Here is a 19890-nt window from a genome sequence, read left to right as displayed (position 1 = left end):
CCGCCATCTCATGTGACTCGACGCGGTTCCGAGGGAGACATGCGCGACGTCCGCACAGTGTATAAGATCTCAGCTTGCCCACCGTTGTGTAAGCCATCTCCACGACACACGTATCTCAACTTGAACTGACACAACACTTGCACATTATCTCAGCAGCGGCTTCCAACACACGTCTTAATCACAAGAAGAACAATCGCTCATTCCTATACACCATTCTGCCTTGCGCAAAGACTTACCAACTTTCTCGTCATCACTTATCTGCAATCGCAAATCACACACAATGGATTCTCACTCATTCGATTACTGGATGGCACAGGGAAACTACATCGCCCCAACACATCAGCCAGCCGTATTTGAAATGCCTCCAGATCTTTCCAAGGTTCCGAGTCTAAGCGGGTCGCCTGTGAGTCTTATGTTGAACTCCCCTAGTCTACAAAACTGACTTGCTCAAGGTCTCATCTACATACGACCAATTTCCTGCACCTATTCACCAAGCTTACTACCCTCACATCGTCGATGAGCCTATGCAGTTTGGATCATACCCCATGCCAATGACACCCTCCGATTTCGGATCCGATCACGACAGTCCATACTGCAGTCCTCGACCACTGCAGCACGCTGAATCTACGTTCGGGACTATGCCTACGCCCGCGCCAACCGAACGAACACACACTACCTCAGGGGTATGTATCCTATATCGCACAAACAAAACCTAAGGCTAACATTTGTACAGCGACGAAGGGCTCAAAATCGTGCCGCTCAACGTGCGTTTCGAGAGCGGAAAGAGAAGCACGCCCGAGACCTTGAAGCGCAGCTTGCGGTCTTGAACGAGAGATACACTAAGCTCGAAGTATCGCATACGGAGCTTAACGCGGCCTACGAAAAGCTTCGAAAGACCATCGAGCTTCTTACACAGGACGACGACGCGGAGGGTGAGGATGATGAGGGTACAGTCACGCGCAGGCGAGGGAGCAATTCGGATACCCTCCGCAAGCTCCTGGATATACTACATGGGGAATTCAAGGGTACGGTACCCGTGAAGACAGAGATATCCTAGCATTTCGTTGGCTAATGATGCTCGGGCATTGCGTTTCCTTCTTTTCAACTTCGCTTCTTGTCTATACCCATTTTGCTTTTGCTTTCAAGCCAGCGTTCATTGGGCACTAGCCTGCAGGTGTCTTTCAGCTACATTTACTTTTTCGTCTGCAAAACCCTGTTCACCAAGAATTTCTGAACTACTTTCCAACGCGTGGTGTGACGATCACCACTGGTTGATACCAGCCTTCACTACATGGTCAAGACCCACGAAGCTACGGCCAATCTATCGTAGATAGTACCTAATACGGAATTGTACCCACCATACTGTAAGATGGACTTCGCCTACGCGCTTTTAGCCCCTCGAGGACCTGCGTGATGCCCATTCTTGGCCATGGACGAGCGTACATGAATACGACCATGCGGATACTTGCTTCCTGTGATTGACAACAGCCCCAAATCGCTCTCCATATTTCCGAATTGAAGAACTGCAGTGCCGATATAGGAAGCCGGCCCGTCAGCATCAGCCAAATTACCTATACATCTCCGCAATGCCGCCAATGAACGTCGCAGAAACTCCGATCGGAGTATGCTCATCTCTTACCAGCCCCAAAATCTTACTGTGGCACGCCGGGGTTGATCGTGGGAAAGTCAGCTGTGGCAGATAGCCCGAAGGATGGAAAGCTAGGGCCCGACCGTATCCAGTGGTCTCACTTCGCGGCCGCAGTGAAGTGGCCGTCTGCTAGATTTGGGCATGCTACGTATTTGACGGCATTGAGAGTTTTGTCCTATTTGCGGGTTAAGAACTTCCTGATATGGCCATCAGATGTGCATCTTGAAGTTTGAGGTTGAAGAAGAGGTCTCTCGTTTATAGTATTATGGGGCTAGATCAGGCGTGGCGGAAAGGGTACCCGGGTGTTGGACCTCGGTGAACGCCTACGCACGTGTATCGCAGTCGCCCGCGGAACCGCAATCTTCTTACAGTCTGGTCTCCAGAGCGATAAGATGTTGCAGTAAGTCTTTGCACCATCAGTCTATCATTGTAGAGAACCCAAGGGCGTTTCTTGACTGTCACCCACCAAGCAAATGTTGCCGGCAAGGATATCGCCCCATAAACTTTGACCACCGACTACCATAATCCTGGGACGTCGCTGTACTTTACCATGCCAAGTCCAGCTCGCGACTTCAACGATATGCGCTTCCAGCGTATGACACAGAGCAAATGTCAAGCGATGCACCCAAAGCGCGACGCGAGCGTGACCTCGTAAATGCAAGCCCTCACACGCGACAGATGGAGGCGCATCACGCCAAACCCAAAGTCGCCGCCGCTCGCCCTCCCACATAGCTCTTGCCCCACCCACAATTGCGCCTTGCATCTTGCCATGTCCAGGCAGCACGGTAATAGCGAAAAGGTAAGAATAGACGAGGCAACCGTGGACCAGCAGCTCGTATCTATCGAGTCCTTAGTTTGTACTGAACAATCCCGCAGCCTTGCGACCTGACAAAACTTGATTGTTGCCGCACTCGATTTCCTGCACGACGGGAAATCGCGCCGCACTCTTACCACCCAAAAATAGCTGTTTTGCCGCACGATACCACCTCGCTAATTTGAGGGTGGGAATGACGACATCGGCAAACTTGATGTCCAGAACAGCTTCCGGTGTTGAGGGTCTGCTAGTATTGGTGTACTAGCTTTGGCCCATACGCGGATGCTGTCAACAGATGTTAGCTCGGAAGCGTTCTTTCCCAAAGCGACCACATCGATGAGCTACTTCATGGTTTCGCCGAAAGAGGAAGCGACCAGTGGGTAATCGTATCCAGAGACTAACCACATAGGTCAAGTTGTCAACGAACCATACTGAATCTTTCCTCTGTAGTACTTAATCTCTAGTAGTCGGTGAACGTTAGGAACCACGGAGTGACATCACAGCCTTGGGGGGTATCTTGATGTGAGCGAACAGTGTGAGGATTATTACGTAGTAGTCTAAGATCATTAATTAGTTGCTCTCCCTAGTAGAAATGTGAAACCGTCTCCGCATCGATGTCCTCATGTTTATCCCGTGACGTAACGCCAATCCCCAAATGTCATGTTTCAGATCGTTTCTCATTAATCGACAGGCCTTGGTGGAAACAAACTTCCGTCGTCATAGGTGATGCTTTCAGCAAGCAATGTTACCGGCCGTCGCGCCGGTACCTTGGCCTTCTGGCGCAGCGACGAAGTCGTCGCTGGTCAAGGCTCTGCTGAACATCAAACAGGCCGTCTCTAGTTGTCCGCCAGCTGTGCCATAGTACCCTGCCGGTACTACCACGTTCTCTGCCCAGTATGATGTCTTGCACTCTGTGTGGTATCCGTAGCCGTAACATTGTTGAAGGCACTGCTGTGCCATGGCGGTTGTATTCGACGAGTAGGAAGGGTAGTAGGAGCTGTAGAGGATGTCGTCGTGGGCAGCCGGCGACGGTATGTAAGATGCATTTGACCCAGTGGGCAGAGGGTCGGTGACGGTACAGGTTGCGGGGATAGGTACAATCGCAGGGCCGCCCGCCCGAGCAACTGTATTCGACGTAGGTAGCGCGGACGCCAGCGAGCAGAAGGCCGTAGCGAGGATTGTGGTTGAAGTGAACAACATGTTTACTGAAGAAGTCGATAACTAGACAACGACTGTTGGAAGGATATTTATGTAGATTGAATATGCAGGATTAAGATGCAGTTGCCGGTGGATGGCTCCACGATAATTGACGCGTTGGAAGCTGTATAAGTATTCCTGCGCCTCGCTGCATGATGCCTGTTGGTGTGATGTCAATGTGGGTAGGTGGTAGGGCCAACTCGCTCGTCAGTGTTCAGCCGCAGCGCTGTGCGTCCAACAGCATTTAGCCTGGTAACGATCGCCGCTCAAAGCCACTTTTAGTGCAACTATACCTCGCAACCTTTATCCCTCCCTCGTACGTATGCCCTCTAACAAGGGGCGATGTAACGGGCATGACCATTTACGAAGAGTTTGCTGATGCCGCATTGTCCGAGATGATGTCAAGGGCACTTTTGCTGTGACACCGGCCCATAACGGTTGGGAGCAACGCAGGGTAATCCTGGAATAGGCCGTCTTCGTCATATTTGTTCGCTGGTGAGATGTCTCAGACCCGATGGCGCGCGCTTTATTGTGTTGGTGGTGATATTGTCGTGCGAGAGGGATGACCAGAGCCGCGGAAAGAAGCTTTACTAGAAGCGGAGGCGGTTATCTCCGCATGGGGGAAGGAAGTGCAACTCGACACGCCACCAATATACCAACGTACTGGGATCCACACCTCTCAATTGCAACGGTCTTCCGTAGAAACGAATCTGCACAGCAGACATGTCGACACGCAACAAACAAGATGAGTAGTCTATGAAGAGACTGAATCTAGGCAATGCAGGTGGTGACGACACCATCCCACACCATAATGGCGCGTTGCATCATCTTCCGAAGTCGACCATCTCACTGCGATGAGAAACATCTCAAAACCCATCATCCATCTTGAGTATTACACACCATGGCTGCGCCCCCAAACAAATCTCTACAATCCCTTTCCGGCAAATGGCAACTAAACAAAGCCTGCTCCGATGACTTTGCCTTAGTCCTCGCACTGCAAGGCGTCAACGTCCTAGTCCGCAAGACAGCCACCGCAGCATCCATCCATCTGAACATAAGCCAGCCCGACAACCAACACATCAAGATGGCGCAGTCAATCACAAGCGGAAAAATCCCCGGTACAACCGAAGAGTACACGTTGGACTACGAGTGGCGTACCAATAAGGACGGTTTCTTTGGTGAGGTAGCCGGAAGGAGTCAATGGGTCAGTGTTGAAGAGGGGAGGCAGACGGGCGTAGTTGATGAGGGCGAGGGTGACTGGATCGAAGGAGATAGCGACGGGAAATTGATCCACGCAGAAGGAAAAAAAGAGGGCGAGTGGGAGGCTAGTCATCTTTGGGGTTTCGAGGTTGTTGATGGAGAGAGGAGACATACGAGACGCGTGAAGATCAGCAACAACAAAGGCGAGGAGCTGAGGGTGAGAATGGTGTATGACTTTGTGGGTGAATAGCTTGTCAAGCTGCAACACGCGGTGAAGGCACAGTAGCACACGCAAAAGAGCTAAGTATACCCAGAGCATTGATTGCGAGACTTCGTCTCAGTGTGGAATTATGCCAAAAGCTGATTGCGCATGTCTGATGTTTCCAACTATCTACACCTGCCTTGGCAATACACAATTGTTATCCACTGTCCGCTATTCAGAAGACCTTGCCGAATGAACTGAACCTGTAAACTAACTCCAACTCTGCGCAGCGAGACTGTCAAACAATCGAAAATGACCTGCGCCAAGACAAGGTTCTCTCTCGCTTTACATGTTCCTTATTTCCAGCCACTTAACCCTGCCCATGGGTCATTGCCATTCTGTCCTTGCGCTGGCCTCTGCTGGTTCGCATATCCGCCAGGTCCATTCGGATACCCTCCTTGGCTAAAGTGACTGTAATCTTGCTGATTGTGACTCGGTGGCGGTCCCGGGGGAGGTGGCGGTGGAACATAACCCTGTGGTAGATTGTTCTGAGGTGTACCACCCCATTGTTGTTGCTGGTTTGGAGGGGGTTGACCCCATGGCTGATGCTGCTGATGCTGTGCAGGTGGCGGGGAGAAGAATTGTTGATGTGCCGGTGGGGAGACCGGGTTGTATTGGTTGTGAACCGCGGGATTGTAAGCCGAGGAGCCCTGAGAGTTCTGGGACTGATGTGTAGGGTATTGTTGTTGGTAGCTCTCTCGACGCGGAGGTGGTTGCTGGTTGTAGCCGTTCGAGGGTTGACCATAGGACTGCTGTGGCGACATGTATTGTTGCCCTGGGCCTGTGGTCATCGGGTAGCGCGGTGTGACGGGTGGTGAAGCCGCGGGGTTATAAGCAGGATGGCCAGCCCCCGAACTTGATGGGTAGCCCGGTGTAGAAGACAGTGGTGGTGGTATGCTCTTCTTGCGACCTCCACCTTGTGATACCGGCGAACCCGAAGGCTCCAAGGACATTCTCTCCATAAGGTCTTTCATCCGTTGTTGTTCCTGGTCTGCACCCTGTGCCTTGTTTCGCTCTTCAATCTTCGACAGTAGCTGTCCGCCTTCACTCCGCCTGTTGTTAACGAACGTCTCAACATTCTTCTGCAGACTTAGCACGGTGTCTTTCATCTCCGTGTAGAAGCTTTGGGCGCGCATCAAGCCAGCGACGAGGTCATTGAAACTTTGATACACTCTGCGATACTTCGTCATAACTGTGTTTCGCTGCCGCGAGAAGGCTTCGTATTTGCTCTGCTCAGATCGCACACGCTTGTCTTTCAGCAGATCGGAGTAAGTCCGGGTCAGCTCTTTCAGGAACGAAGCTTGTTTATGATTGGCTTGCAGTATACGATTTTGATGTGGTCTGAACTTCTCCAGCTCAGCTTTGAACAATTGCGACTCCTGATTCGCAATGGCTTTCTTGTTGAGGATGAGTACGTTAGAGATATCGTCAGAGTGAACCTGTTTCAGTCAGTATACGTTATGAGGGGAAGTCGACGGACATGTACCTTGTCTTTGAGATCCTTCAGTATCTGCGTCCTCTCCTTCTTTACAAGATTCAGCTTCCGTAGGATATCCTCGACGGCTGCTATTTGATCGGTGACTGACGGACCCTCGTCAATGTCATCATCGATAAGGTTGCCTTCCATTGGCCTAGGGCTTTTGCCCTTGCTTGCGCCTGCCTTGACCATAGCCCGGGAATATAACACATCGGCTTCATCTGTCTCACCAGCTGAACGCATCTCGTCAAAGTCGGCCTCACATTGCCTAAACGTGTTGTATAGCTGTGCGTCGCTGGTGCTCGCCTCTTGAACTGCCCCTCGATAGTTTCTGATATCGTTTCGTAATGTCGAGGTTAACCGCGAGCTAGGTTGCTGTGTCCACTCGGATCCGTACTTGGACCTCATCTTCTCGCAGACACTCTCTTCCATGTCTAATTGCTTCATACTGGCATCGAGAGAGTTCATTATCTCGGTCTTGTCCCTTTCCAGTTGTTCGAACGCAGGGCCAAATGATTGATGCCCAGCGAGCTCTTCGCACCACTTTCGAAAGTCGTTATCCACCATCATATCTTGGTCCATGCCTCCTCGCAGCACATTGAGACTGTCAGGTAGCTTGAGATAGTCGAGACTAGCGGCCATCTCGTCGTTGGCGACCTCGACACGCTCGCTCTCAGCCCGTATAAGCTTGGCCTTCTCTTCGTCGTACAGACTAGCCGATTCAGTGACGGCTAGAGGTACAATCTTTTGAAAGATATCTGGCCCGATGATTCTCTGAATGTCCTGACCCTGGTATAACTCGCTGACGGGTATCGCCTTGGCCGCAGGCATCTTGGGCACTGGTGTCAAGGCCGCTTCATTCGGAATGCCTTGGTGATAGATGAAGTCGTTGTCTTTGCCAAACTCTAGCAGCTTTTCCTGAACGTTGGTTAGGTGTTTCTTCGTCATCTCCGCGAGTATGCCTCCAGTCTCTGAAGTTAGGTTCGAGTTGGCTGGCGCGTTGTTGGGGAAGCTGTGGGCTGCTCGATTGGCGTCTTTGGCATGCGCTTCGGCGACCTGTAGCCTGCAGATGGCTGCGCCGTGAATGTTGGCGTCATCGTCAGCCAGAGCTTGATAGTACTGGGCTAGCGAAGCCATGTGGTGCGATTTGATCTGCGCGACCGTTAGTTTTGATAGCAAGTAATGCTGTGATATTCTCACCTGGCAAACCAATAGCCAGACCTTTTCGAACACAGCGTTCGTAACGTTTTCCTGCGCCCCTTCCGTTGCCTGTGTGTACAGAAAAGCGGCCTGACTGGCAAGTTTTGCCAGCAAGCCGACCTTCTTGCCGTCCGCAATCTGCTTCTCCAGAAAGACTTCTTGCGCCTGTGCCAGCATGATGGCGATCAAAGTCTTGACAGTCTCGCGACTGAGATCGGTCGAGGGGGCGTGCAGGAAGTTCTCGTTGATGTAGGTGAACATGCCGGCGGAGGCCTGGAACGAATGGTACGAGGTCTTGAGCCCAACATCTTCGTGGCGGTTCTGGTGGGCGGCGTGGCAAGATAGGACGGCTGAGATGTTGAAGATGATGCTGGCCTTTTCGTATGCGAGGGAGTACTGAGAGGTTGGTTTGTGTGTAAAGGCGTCGAACCTGACGCTGGTTAGTCTTGGGCGTACTCTTGCCTAATCCGTCTGCTTCTCAGGTGCTCCTTCCCGTTTGCCAACGTACCATGTGAAACTTATTTTGATGTGGTTCTCATCCACCGGAAACCTCAGGTCGAGCAGTTCCAGCTGCCCGTAGTATCTGTAGAGCAAATCCCGGCCTGCTGCACTGTCCTTGCCAGCGCCTCTCATATCCTGACGCAAGCGATTCAGCGTGCCACACTCCTCCGAGTAGCGCTCTGGGTCGTCGCCATACGTGGCGCGTATGTACTGCTTCAGCGGGGCTATCCAGTCGATCTCGCTGGTCTGCTTCATGGGCACCGAGATCATGGGTATTTGCGTCGTCATGGTGGGCGAAGGGTGCGCTGGGGAGGCCGCCGCTGGGCGCGCTTTCTGTAGAGGTATCGCCGCGAGGGGAGGCTCTTGGGCTCGCGGGTGTGGTGATCGGCGACAATGGCGTAGGCGACAACGTGGGAAGTGGGCTGTCGTGGGCCTCGGATGGCGCGCTAGAACAGTAGCTGCAAATGCGCGTGCCTAGTACTCTGGGATGGATATGTCGATGCTTTGCTCGCGATGTAGCAGAGCATTCACGCAGCGGATGACGTCGCGAGAGTGTACATGCACAGCGGGACGATGCGTTGGTCGGGTAGCTCGTTCACGTAGTCAATCGTTGGCGGGTGAGCAGCCGCATGGGGCACGATCTAGTCAATCCGAGTCCTGGGAACGATTGTGATGCGGCACAGCGAAAGCTTAAATGCCCGGGTGGTAACAATGCAGACGATGTTTGGTGTCGTCGGTGAGCTCGGAGGGTGCGAGTGATGTTGGTGGGGAAGACGCAGGCACATGCATAAGCAACACCAGAGCCGCGACTTCCTCATCCACGCTCGCCTATCACACCTCCAGCACGCCACGCGAGCCAGGCCGCTATCGATATGTGACTCTTCAAGCTCGTCACACCGTCGCGGAAATTCAGCGAGACGTTCAAGCCGACCCCAGCTGTGCGGCTCGCGCCGGCCAATGACCATGCAAGGAGACCGAGAGTCTCGCCTTGGTTACGCGCCCGCGATATTGGGTAGGAGAAGCTAGCGAGTGCCTCAATTCGCAAACACCTTGGGCTTCTTTTCGTGCGTCATAAACAGCGTGATATTCTACAAGCCTGAGTCGAGAGGCCAAATACTAATACTTCTATACATCATGCTCAACCAGTCTCCATATGCGCCTTGAATGCTCTCAATCGTCTTGCTGCAAACATGATAACATGAGTCGCATGGGTCGTCCCGTACGCCCGCCTTATTATACAACGTGTCCTCATATCATGAACGTAGGCTCAGCCAGATCCTCGCTTCTTCTCGTCTTCTTCCGCCTTACGCCTTTCCTCTGGGTCCAGGTGCTTATGTTGCCCAGTCAGGTTATGCCATGCGCTCTTCAAAAAGCCCTCATTCGAGTGATCGTTCCCAACACTGTTGCCATGTTGGTCCTTCATCTTTCCAGGGTTGATGACGCGTTGCGCGTTGTTGTCTCCCATCTCGTCTGCCAGCATCTCGAGAATGGTCCGCTGGTTGACGCTGAGATACTTCGGCATGTTGACCTTGAACTCAACGCGCAAATCGCCCTTGGCGCCTCGTCGGCCGGAGAGTACTTTCATGCCCATGCCAGACAATGTGACGCGGTCACCTGTTCCAGATCCAGTGGGGACCTTGACCTTGACTTCACCTTCGAGGGTAGGTACCCTGATCTCTCCTCCCAGTACAGCAGTCGTGAAGGGGATGGTGGCTGTATGAAGAATGTCCGAACCATTGCGCTTGAACTTCGAGTCAGCTGCTACGCGAATGAGGACGTAAAGATCTCCTCTCTGGCCGCGGATGGTGCCAGAAGACATGGCATGGCCCGTGAGTGGTGCGTCTCCCTCGCCGTTAACGCGCAACCGCATACCGTCTTCTACACCACCAGGGATGTCAATGGTGATGGTCTTGCGCTCCTTGACTGCTCCATCGCCGCCACAAGTGCCACAAGACGAGCCCCGGGGTATCGCAAACCCGGATCCACCGCAGGATGAGCAAGTTGCGCTCATATGGAAGCCGCCCATGCTCGTTACCCTCTGTCCAGTACCCCCACAGCTCTTACACTCTGCTCTCTTGGCACCCTGCTTCAAGCCACTGCCACTACATGTCCCGCACTCTGCCATGGGGGTAATGTGTATGTCCTTCTTGACACCCTTGGCCGCGTCCAAGAACGAGATGTTTGTCTGTACTTCGATGTTGTCGCCAACCATGATCTCTTCTTCAAACGGATTCCTTCTCCCGCCTCCGCCTCTTCCTCGTCGTCCACCTGTGAAAGCTCCGAACAGATCTTCGAAATTGATGTCCTGGAATCCGCCCGCACCCTGGGCGCCACCGAAGCCGCCAAACCCACCGAAGCCTCCTCCTCCGAACGGGTTTCCTCCCGGGCCTCCAGCGCTAGCCCCAGGGTTGAAGCCGCCATTCGCATCGAAAGCACCGGCGCCATAGGAGTCAAAAGCCTTCTTCTTTTCGGCGTCTGAGAGGATTTCGTATGCGGATTGTGCGGCGGCAAACTTCTCTTTCGCACCGGCGTCTTTGTTCGTGTCGGGGTGGTACTTCTTGGCCATACCATAGTAGGCCTTCTTTATGTCCGCGGCGGATGCGTTCTTACCGACTCCGAGGGTTTGATACGGGTCGGCCATGGCGAAGGACGGGGGAGAGGCGTGGAAGAACTGCGCATGCTGTGTTAGTAACTCAACTCGGAACAGCGGGAAACCAGATGCTACGTACTCGTATTGACTGCGCATTGTGCGGTTGTTGCCTCTGTGCGATTGACGGTCTCCGCGATTGTGTTTGCGAGGCCTGCGTCGCTATACATCGTCGTTGACATTTGGCGAAGGACCTCGAGCCGGCGATGCGCACGGGAGCCACCGCCTTGAGCGGCATGGGACCAGCGAAGCTCATCCTGAAACGGTGCGGAGGTGAGTAATGACTGTCTTGATACTGCTTTTCGCTATGGGCTTCGACCTGTGGTGTATAATCCGACAATCGACAACTTTTTGCGGGCACGGGCCGGTGACGCAAGTTCATTGGCTGCCCTCGGCAAAGAGCGCGTCGAAGCTTCGAGAGTTTACTATGACGCGACTACGGTTCAGCAAAGCGCCCGCATAGATAAACGAACGGGTGTATTTATTCTGGCTGATGCTTGCATATCCTGACACTAGCTCTGCCATTTGCCCTTGTTCGCCATGCGGAACGCACATGGCAGGCAGACATGCTATGGACTCGACGCACCGAGGCGCATCCGCTACACCCAGTCCGATTCCTGGTATTATCAAATGCTCATTGCCGATCATCCTTTATCTCTGTATGTTCCATGCTCGGGGTCGTTTGTGGACATCAGACCGACCTACGCGGTCAAACCAAGCCGTGATGCGTAACCCTTCCCTGTTCATTAATGCCCAGTATCCCAAACTCCTGTTCAATGCTTGCATGTCGTGTGTAAAAAAAAGTGGTGGCTATTGTGCCAAAGAGGGGTATCGTCGAAGAAAGTCGAAAATGCAGCGATGTATAGGCGCGAGTGACCCAGTCACTTCCTTTGGGGTGCGAAGCGCACGCGGAACTCGTTATCTGTGTTATGAATTAGCCTAGTCACGGTATCGGAGTATGCTCGCAATGCGTACCCTGGTGTTTCGACTTGTAGAGCCAGTCGACAATCACGTCGCTCTCTGTCACAGCCTGGGAGTTGAAGCTTTTCTTGACCGCCATACCCAGCTGGTCCTTCTGAACACGTCGTTTGCCCTTTGGTCGCGCCATGGTGGGAGACATGCGCCCAATGCCCTGGCTCAGTACGACGTGGCTGAGCGGGTTCTTGAAGCTTGACGGGCAATCGAGTCGGTAGGCTCTACGGTAGCCCTGGAGAACGGGGGGGTCTTGCGATGACCATTTGATCTGTTGCGACGAGGGCGTGTTAGCAATGGAAGGCGCAGGCGTGTGAGGGGGAAAGAGTGAGGGCGCGACGAACGTTTCCTGACGAACTGAGATCGGTCGACGTCTGGCCACTGTTGGTAGAGGCATTGTCCACTTCCTTCAGGCTGCTGCCGTTTAGGGCGCCGGCACCACCGTTGCGACGACCGCCCCGCGCGTTCGAGCCCTGGAGGTTCTGTAGTTTGTCCTTGAGCGACGTGTGCGCCTCGTCGTGGGCTTGGGTGCGTTTGGGCGGCATGCTGGAGGACCAATGGCGGGTTTTGACAGAGAAGGAACGATGCTGGCGCTTGCTCTGAAGGTAGATGGGCCTGTCCGTGTTTGGCCAAAGTCAGCATGCAGTGGTCGAGTGCTGGTCGCCAGCGAGATGGAGAGCAAAATGACGGCCAAGGCCCAAGCGCGCAATGACGTTGGCGCGCTTCTCGGTCAGGGTCCTCCTTTCCCTTCCCCTGCATTAGGCCATCTACCGCGAGCTCCTCCCAATCTCGACGAGATGTTCGTCCCATGATACATGGTCGTTGAACAAGACTGTCGCTCTATCCCCCCAACGGAATTGACGAGCATGCCTGGTGCCGTCGCCTGCTTCACGCTGTGTCGCGTATGTCGCGTGTCGCTCCGCGGCTTCCCCTCACCATCCCGGTCACGCGCGTAGTGCACCCCGAGTCGGAACCAGCTACTTGTCCATGTGCGCCGACCCACGACTCGCAGATACAACTCGATGCTGCAAATAGGCCTATTGATGCCTGAGTCTGCGCCTGATATGAAGAGAGCGGACTTCGGGCGGTGATCCCACAGTTGACCTCGCAGCTGCGCGTTTCTGACGCGCCCCATCGACTTCAACATCTAGCAGCACTTCGGCGGAAAGTAAGACTTGTATTCATTGGCCTCTGGACGCGCATCTCTGCAGCGTAGTCGTCGACCTCGTGAGCGCGGGGTACCAAGAGCCAGACTGGAACCACGATAAGCGAAGGGCCACAGAACCAGGGAATTTTGCCGACGTCGTCGCGAGTGGATGCCAGAGCATGGGGAAAAGAGAAGTTGTTGATGGAGTCGGGAAGAGCTCGGGAGCCAAGTGCCCGCCTCTCGCGATTAGCTCAATTCAATACTCAACAGGAATCGATGCATAGGTATCAGACTTAAGACGAATCCGTGTTAACCTTGAGCACAGTCGGGGCGCGAAGCTAGTGCTATAGTCTGACTGTAGGGGTAGGTAGGTGATACGTGCTTGACAAGCAGAGTAAGAGCAAGCATCAAACTCTTAGAGAGCCCAGTAACGCCCACATCGACCCTGGGCCTGGGTAGAACCTGCGATAAACTTTCACTTGAGTGCAAAGCAGCAACCACATTCTCGGTAAGGCGTGACATGTCTAGTGCCCAGCGACATCCCACCAGCGCCGTGAGGAATGTGTATAGTGCCAAACACTTCCCAAGATCTTGCGTAATCAACGCAATGGCACAAAGCTTGAATGTCCTACCGGTATCTTCGATGGAATGAACTTCACCTCATTCTCGTCTGCAGACACCACCACCCCGGCATCACCGCAACCTCATCTCTTTTACCTGAGATAGCATAGAGCTGCCGCTATGCCACCGCCTCTGTTTCCCAGATCCACGACTCTCATCTGTGGCCTATATAAAGAAGTCTTCTGAGGTTTCCAACCGTCCCTCCTCCATTCCTTTCTATATTATATGTCCCCAGCATATAACTTCCAGCACGTCTCACTTGATCACACCATCTCACAACGATAGCACATCGGTTTACGGTAAGACTTTGAGCCTCTTACTCTTAGATCCACCTCAAGCTGACAATTTCCTGCAGTCTCAACAACTCCGAGTACCCAAGAGCTACAAGTCATCCTGGTTGGAGAAGTCTAGTACTCTCGTGGTACAATGTCTAATCGCGATCCAGTCCTTCACGGCCAACACTCGCAGCGATTCCACAACATCAGCTACACGATGAACCCCGCGGCCAACAACTTCGCTCCAACCGGTTCTCGGCACGGCGCGCCCAGCCAGGTGAGCACCCCTTCCTCTCCATACTTGGAGGCAAGGACTCTCAACCTGGAAGAGGGGCATGCAAAGATACGCGCAGACATCGACACTCTCCAAGAGATGTACCATGGCCTCTCATTGTCCGTCGACAAGCTCAAGAAGGGCGGTTGGCCGGTACATGTTGGCCCATTCCAAGAGGTGGATGTACAGAAATCACACCAAAGCGCCGTAGAGTTCGGGATCGAGCTGGAGAAACTTAAGGAAGAGGTTCAGGGATCTGTAAACGGTGGCGCTGACGTACAAAAGGTGAACAGCAGTACACCTCCCCATCTCAGGACTTCCAGCGACACCAGCAGCGGTACAGTCAAGACATCTCTGCCTCCGCATTTGCGAGGTAAAAAGCTCGAGTCTACCAATGGCCAAGTGTGAGTGTATCCTTAGATGCATGGACGAGTTTTGGAGTTACTTGAAGCTGACGAGGACAAAGTACCCGCACCACCAACACCCATCAAGTCGATGTCGTCTCCAAGCAGATCCCCACACCTGCTTTAAGCCCACCTGCTTCACCACTAATTGCCGTCCAAGATCCCGCCCTGTCCATCGAAGGCGTTTCTCTGGATGCAGCGTGGAAGCCTTACCATCTTACAACCCTGCCCGCGTTCTCCGGTCAACTTTCCACAGGCAACGCCACCGTCACGTTCCATCCTGACTTCCTCGCCAACACTTTGGGTGGAGCTTCCTGGTCACCTGGCCTGCGTTTCGTCTCAGGCAAGGGTCCATGCATGCTGAAGAATCGTACATACTACCAGCTCGATCCGAAGAATGAACCTTACCTGCCCAAGGCGCCTGGCGACCACGGTGCAAAGCTCACTGCCTTCTTCAACAAGGCCCCAGAAGAAGAATACGGCGATCTACTTGACGAAGACTCCAACTCGTACGAGGATGTGCCCATGTTCGTTCTCGTCGGAAAGCGCTATATGTACTACGGCAATTATTCGCAGACACGTTGGTCAGATAAGCTGGACTATGACACAATGACGGCTAGAGTACCTCAATACGTCAAGGAGTACTGGGCTGAAGAGCTCACCTCATCGACGCGCGAGAAGTGGGTTACCGAAGAACTCAAGAAGCATTTCTTTCGCAAGCCGGAGTACAGCGGCCGTCTCTTCGCTGCACCGGATCACGAAACCACTGTTGACTCTGAGGAGGAGGTTGTGCTCACAAAGCAACTGACCAAAGACGTGCGCAAGTACGTTGAAGAGCTTCGTGAGTGGGAGCGTGAGGCCAACATGAAGACCGCTATGATCAAGAAGCAGTCTATCCTTGAGGCGTTTGACGCGGTAAGTCATGTTGAATTGTATGAGTAGTTCAAAGCTGATCGATTGCAGTCTGATATGGATGAGGCGCCTGCACTTCGCCTCTGGTGGGAGTACCTTGAGTGCGTTGACTGGAGGAAGGACTTCTACGAGCTCCTTGTCACGCTCCAAGAGCGCAACGCTAATTGCTACTTACAGTAGTTCGATCTGGCGCATGCCTGATACAAAAGACGAGGTGACTGTCTATGGGAAATGAGCATCTGGTTGGAAACTTGCGATCTACAGCAGCTTCGAATCTGGCCGATGATGTCACACATCTTTTCGACATCTCACCAAAAGGTATATATGGTGCGATGCATCTACTGGCTACTGAGGAAGTGGGAAAGGCAGGGTCTGCGTACCTCTCGGCTTGAGCTCTCGTGCCCTTTGTCGTTCTGGTTTTTGTCTTGCAATTTTGGCTATTGAGCACATATGAATGGCTCGAAACACACTATTACGGGTGAAGGAACTAGGTATTGCGTAAAAGTGTTCTCTCTATTATCAATTTCTTCTCGCACATTGATTCACGACTTTGTTAATACATGGACAGCGACAGACAGTCCAGCTTCAGCACACCCGGGGCAACAGCTGCGATACATCTAGGCGCTTGTCATGTGCTTGAGCAACTCTTTCCGGACCTGGCGCTCGGATCAGATTTCATCTATCCATCCTGACTTTATGTTCAGTATAGCGTCCCGCGGGATGTGAATGCTTATCAGACGGTGGGCATCAATGCATCACGCTATTGAACACTCTGTCGTCTTGTCAGGCGACCAGATTAGCACCACAATCATTCCCTCACTCCAATCTGGCCTTTCGTCTGCTTCTACCAGCGAAGAAGACGATACATGCTGTTACGAAATCATGCCCACTGTTCACAGTTCCTGTTGCGTCAAACAAGCAGGTCCAGCCTGGAGCTGACACGCTATACGTATGGCTAAGGTCCTCGACCAGGTTTCGTTCGGCTCAGCGTATTCGATGGGTCTATATTGACCGGGCGCTCCGTACATCTCACGATTCATTTGAATGACCACATATAGCAGACCCTACCGTAACGTGGTGTGTTCTGACCACCCATGCATAAGCGAGGTATGGTCTTCTCTCCAGCTAGCAGCTCTTCAAATCAGTACCGTATACTAATATCTTCACACTTAGGTCTTTGCTACACTTTGCGCGTGCAGAAGCTGTTCAACGCCAATTTTCACAGCCCTTGTGACGTTGTCACTAACGAACCCGCTGAGATACTCAAGCTCTGAGCTTCATATCTTATGGTCGAACAAGCAGCGGCCATGTGTGATCAAGATCATCCTAAATTATAGATGACCCACACCTCATATACCAAGCATTCAAGTCATGGGTACAGGCTACCGATTTCCCCGCGAAATGTGACCTCCGGCTATTTACACCCCTGCGCACTTCATCTATGTATCCCCCCAACGGCTGTTTGCTCCGTTGAGGCTACCACAAAAGTCGAACGTGCTTCTTCGCACCATTGGCCCATTGATCGGATTATGCAGTATTCCCCATATCTGGCCCGATCGCACAAACTCCTCCAGAGGTCGAGATGCCATGCGGCTGTAACGGACCAAGCATATGGACTAGTATCACACATCAATCTACGGTACGCGTGGAGATTTGCGTCGTAGAGGCAACACAATACCCGGTTCTCTCACGCGATACGCGCTGGTGTGGCTTACGGGGGCAAACGGAAAGTATATGAGAAGGTGCACTCTCTGCTTGTACCACCGCCCATCTTTGCGCATCGACTTGCTTTCTAACATCGGTCCCTCTAGTTTGCTCTACAACATCATAATGAAGTTCTACACGGCATTGACGGCGGTTGCTTCCTTGGTTGCAACTGCGACCGCTCATGGAGGAGTCGATCAGTATATTGTAGGAGACACAACCTACCAAGGGTACATCACCTTCTCACACGCACTCTTCCCATGTACTGACAATTCCAAGATGGTCACCGTACAACTCAGCTTCAGGTCAAAAGTCCATTCAGCGACAGTACTCGACTTACGACCCCATGTACATCAAAGATCTCTCAGTACGACCCTACAAAAGCGTACATCAACCAAAAGCTCACTTATTCTAGACAGTCAACATCCGCTGCAACAATAACGGCGCTCTCGGTACAGGCATGACTGGCACCATTGCCGCTGGTGCCAAATTGAAGACACACTGGAAGCAATGGACTCACAGGCCGACTTCTCTTCTTGTATACATGGCCAAATGTCCGGGATCTTGTGACAGCTTCGATGGAGCTGGTAAAGTGTGGTGTAAGTACACATCCCTTAGGTGGACTACATCTCTAACAGGACCGCGACGTAGTTAAGATATATGAGCAAGGCCTCATATCTGGGACTGAAAACTCCGGCATTTGGGTAAAATCTTCCATGTACGAACTGCGTGTGAGACATAGACTGACTTCGTACACCGTTATTTTAGGCCGGCGATGCCATCCTCGACACTCTCTATGCCACAGTCACTATCCCGGCTACACTTGCAGCAGGTGACTACTTGATCCGTCATGAGCTCATCGCTGTACATCAGGCGAACAACCCGCAATGTGAGCCAATTTTCCACATTGGCATACCGATGCTCAAGCTGATACTCTCCAGTCTATCCCGAGTGCGCTCAATTCACCGTGACAGGATCGGGTACAGCCTCTCCTCCCGCATCAGCGCTCGTTGCTTTCCCGGGCGCCTACACTGGAACAGAGCCTGGCATTGCTTTCAACATTGACTCCCCTGAAGCCAAGCAAGCAACCACTTATCCTGTCCCTGGCCCTGCTGTTTGGGATGGAAGCGGTTCTGCGCCCGCGCCGTCTGCTGCACCCACCGCTGCACCCACAGCCACAGCCTCCCCCACTACCATGATGACCAGCGCATCTGCTACGCCCACAGTACCGGCTGCGCCCATATGCGAAGTAGCGAAGTATGGGCAGTGTGGCGGGAAAACCTATAGTGGATGTACAGGCTGTGCGAGTGGGTCGACGTGCAAAGCCAACGGCGATTACTACAGTCAGTGTGTTTAGACTCAGATAGTGCGTTACGGTCACGTCAAATAGTAGTTGATGCCTAAGCATAAACACAGCAGACCTCGGGAATAAGTGATTTCGGGTTTGGCCAGCATGAAATCATTAGTGACAATCTAACCCGAAGGGGTATAGCAGTCACAATCTTGGCAGGGGTTCGTCCCCCCTTCCAGCTTATGGTTCTCCGATCGTTCAACTCACATCATCCATGTTAAACCCGTTTTCAATACTTCAGAATTTGCTCGTTGATTCAGTCGGATGTCTAGCTCCCCAGCGCCAAGACCTTCGCCAGGACATCATCGTCGCTTAATCCGTCTCCCTTGATGGTCGCATATGCTGGCGCAAGCACAGCCTTCTCGATCTCTGTGTATTTTCCGTCGCAGGCAAAGATGAGGTCTCCGTGACGAGACTTGTCTACCATCAAGTAGGCCGCTGCTCGGGCAACGACTGAAGTAGGCTGGCAGTTGTACGAAACCGCATCTAGCAAGCCTTTCAAATCGGGCAAGACCTGAGTTGCCGTCCATGAAGGGGCGAGAGTGTTGACGCGAATAGGCAGACCGGCAGCCTTCACCAACAGCGCGAAACTCCTACCAAAGCCTAGAACACCCGCTTTGGCCGTCGCTGAGTCGTGCTGTTAGTCGGAGATTCAAACGTGATCGACGAACTGTTACTCACAATAATCAACTGCTCGGACGGGATGCAAGCCGGTGCTGGACCCCATGATGACAATGGACCCCCCCTCGGCCTGGCCCTTCAGATAATGGGTAGCGAGTGTCACGGTCCTGACAACACTGTCCAGGTTGATGTCCAAGGTGTCATCGTTTGGTTCCTTGGGGTCACCGTTCTCATCGACTTCGAGAGCCAAGTAATTTGCGCGTGGCCCAATTCCAGCATTCGCAAACACAAAGTCAACACGACCGTGCTTTTCTTTCGCGGCCTTGAATAGTTTCGTTAGATCGCTCCAGCGCCTGACGTCGATTTGGACGAAGTGACAGTCAGCCACAGATGCCGGTGGTGCCTGAATATCACCAGTCACAACTAGTGCGCCTAGAGAGAGCAGTAGCTCTGCTGTGGCGAGGCCAATACCAGACGACCCACCTACGGCATTGTCAGTGTTCTGGAACCTGAAAGTTGATTGGGCTGAATCAAGGTACCTGTTATGACGGCAACTTTGCCCTGAAAGCCCGTCAGGTCAGAGTCTTGGATTTGGAACGATGTCATGGCGGAGCTAGGTATGGTGAGAGTAAACAGATGGAAGTTTCAGCAAAATACAGAAAG

The 19890-nt window shown here is 52.8% G+C and overlaps 8 protein-coding genes across 8 annotated transcripts; 3 read left to right on the top strand and 5 right to left on the bottom strand.

Moving 5' to 3' along the window:
* Positions 1-280: 280 nt before the first annotated feature.
* Positions 281-1057, top strand: J4E85_004791 (uncharacterized protein; the record flags this gene model as incomplete). The annotated part of the gene is made up of 3 exons (XM_051469044.1): positions 281-403; positions 453-683; positions 734-1057. The coding sequence occupies 3 exons, from the start codon at positions 281-283 to the stop codon at positions 1055-1057; spliced, it is 678 nt and encodes a 225-aa protein (XP_051327259.1).
* A 1882-nt stretch (positions 1058-2939) lies between these two features.
* Positions 2940-3662, bottom strand: J4E85_004790 (uncharacterized protein; the record flags this gene model as incomplete). Its single annotated transcript, XM_051469043.1, has 2 exons — positions 2940-3019; positions 3230-3662. 2 exons carry the CDS (start codon positions 3660-3662, stop codon positions 2940-2942), a joined length of 513 nt encoding a protein of 170 aa, XP_051327258.1.
* Positions 3663-4560: 898 nt separating this feature from the next.
* Positions 4561-5109, top strand: J4E85_004789 (uncharacterized protein; the record flags this gene model as incomplete). Its single annotated transcript, XM_051469042.1, has 1 exon — positions 4561-5109. The coding sequence occupies one exon, from the start codon at positions 4561-4563 to the stop codon at positions 5107-5109; it is 549 nt and encodes a 182-aa protein (XP_051327257.1).
* A 308-nt stretch (positions 5110-5417) lies between these two features.
* Positions 5418-8587, bottom strand: J4E85_004788 (uncharacterized protein; the record flags this gene model as incomplete). Its single annotated transcript, XM_051469041.1, has 4 exons — positions 5418-6560; positions 6608-7750; positions 7799-8228; positions 8307-8587. 4 exons carry the CDS (start codon positions 8585-8587, stop codon positions 5418-5420), a joined length of 2997 nt encoding a protein of 998 aa, XP_051327256.1.
* Positions 8588-9566: 979 nt separating this feature from the next.
* J4E85_004787 (uncharacterized protein) lies at positions 9567-11202 on the bottom strand (the record flags this gene model as incomplete). The annotated part of the gene is made up of 2 exons (XM_051469040.1): positions 9567-10970; positions 11029-11202. The coding sequence occupies 2 exons, from the start codon at positions 11200-11202 to the stop codon at positions 9567-9569; spliced, it is 1578 nt and encodes a 525-aa protein (XP_051327255.1).
* A 625-nt stretch (positions 11203-11827) lies between these two features.
* On the bottom strand, positions 11828-12463 carry J4E85_004786 (uncharacterized protein; the record flags this gene model as incomplete). Its single annotated transcript, XM_051469039.1, has 3 exons — positions 11828-11868; positions 11922-12189; positions 12263-12463. The coding sequence occupies 3 exons, from the start codon at positions 12461-12463 to the stop codon at positions 11828-11830; spliced, it is 510 nt and encodes a 169-aa protein (XP_051327254.1).
* A 1715-nt stretch (positions 12464-14178) lies between these two features.
* Positions 14179-15731, top strand: J4E85_004785 (uncharacterized protein; the record flags this gene model as incomplete). Its single annotated transcript, XM_051469038.1, has 3 exons — positions 14179-14639; positions 14702-15554; positions 15603-15731. The coding sequence occupies 3 exons, from the start codon at positions 14179-14181 to the stop codon at positions 15729-15731; spliced, it is 1443 nt and encodes a 480-aa protein (XP_051327253.1).
* A 3143-nt stretch (positions 15732-18874) lies between these two features.
* J4E85_004784 (uncharacterized protein) lies at positions 18875-19833 on the bottom strand (the record flags this gene model as incomplete). Its single annotated transcript, XM_051469037.1, has 3 exons — positions 18875-19233; positions 19288-19710; positions 19767-19833. 3 exons carry the CDS (start codon positions 19831-19833, stop codon positions 18875-18877), a joined length of 849 nt encoding a protein of 282 aa, XP_051327252.1.
* Positions 19834-19890: the final 57 nt, after the last annotated feature.

The sequence above is a fragment of the Alternaria conjuncta genome, assembly GCF_024043145.1.
Source record: "Alternaria conjuncta strain BMP 0040 chromosome Unknown scaffold_6, whole genome shotgun sequence".
In the NCBI taxonomy this organism is placed as follows: Eukaryota; Fungi; Ascomycota; class Dothideomycetes; order Pleosporales; family Pleosporaceae; genus Alternaria; species Alternaria conjuncta.
The sequence above is the reverse complement of the archived record's forward strand: the minus strand, read 5'-3'. Positions and strand labels throughout refer to the sequence as shown.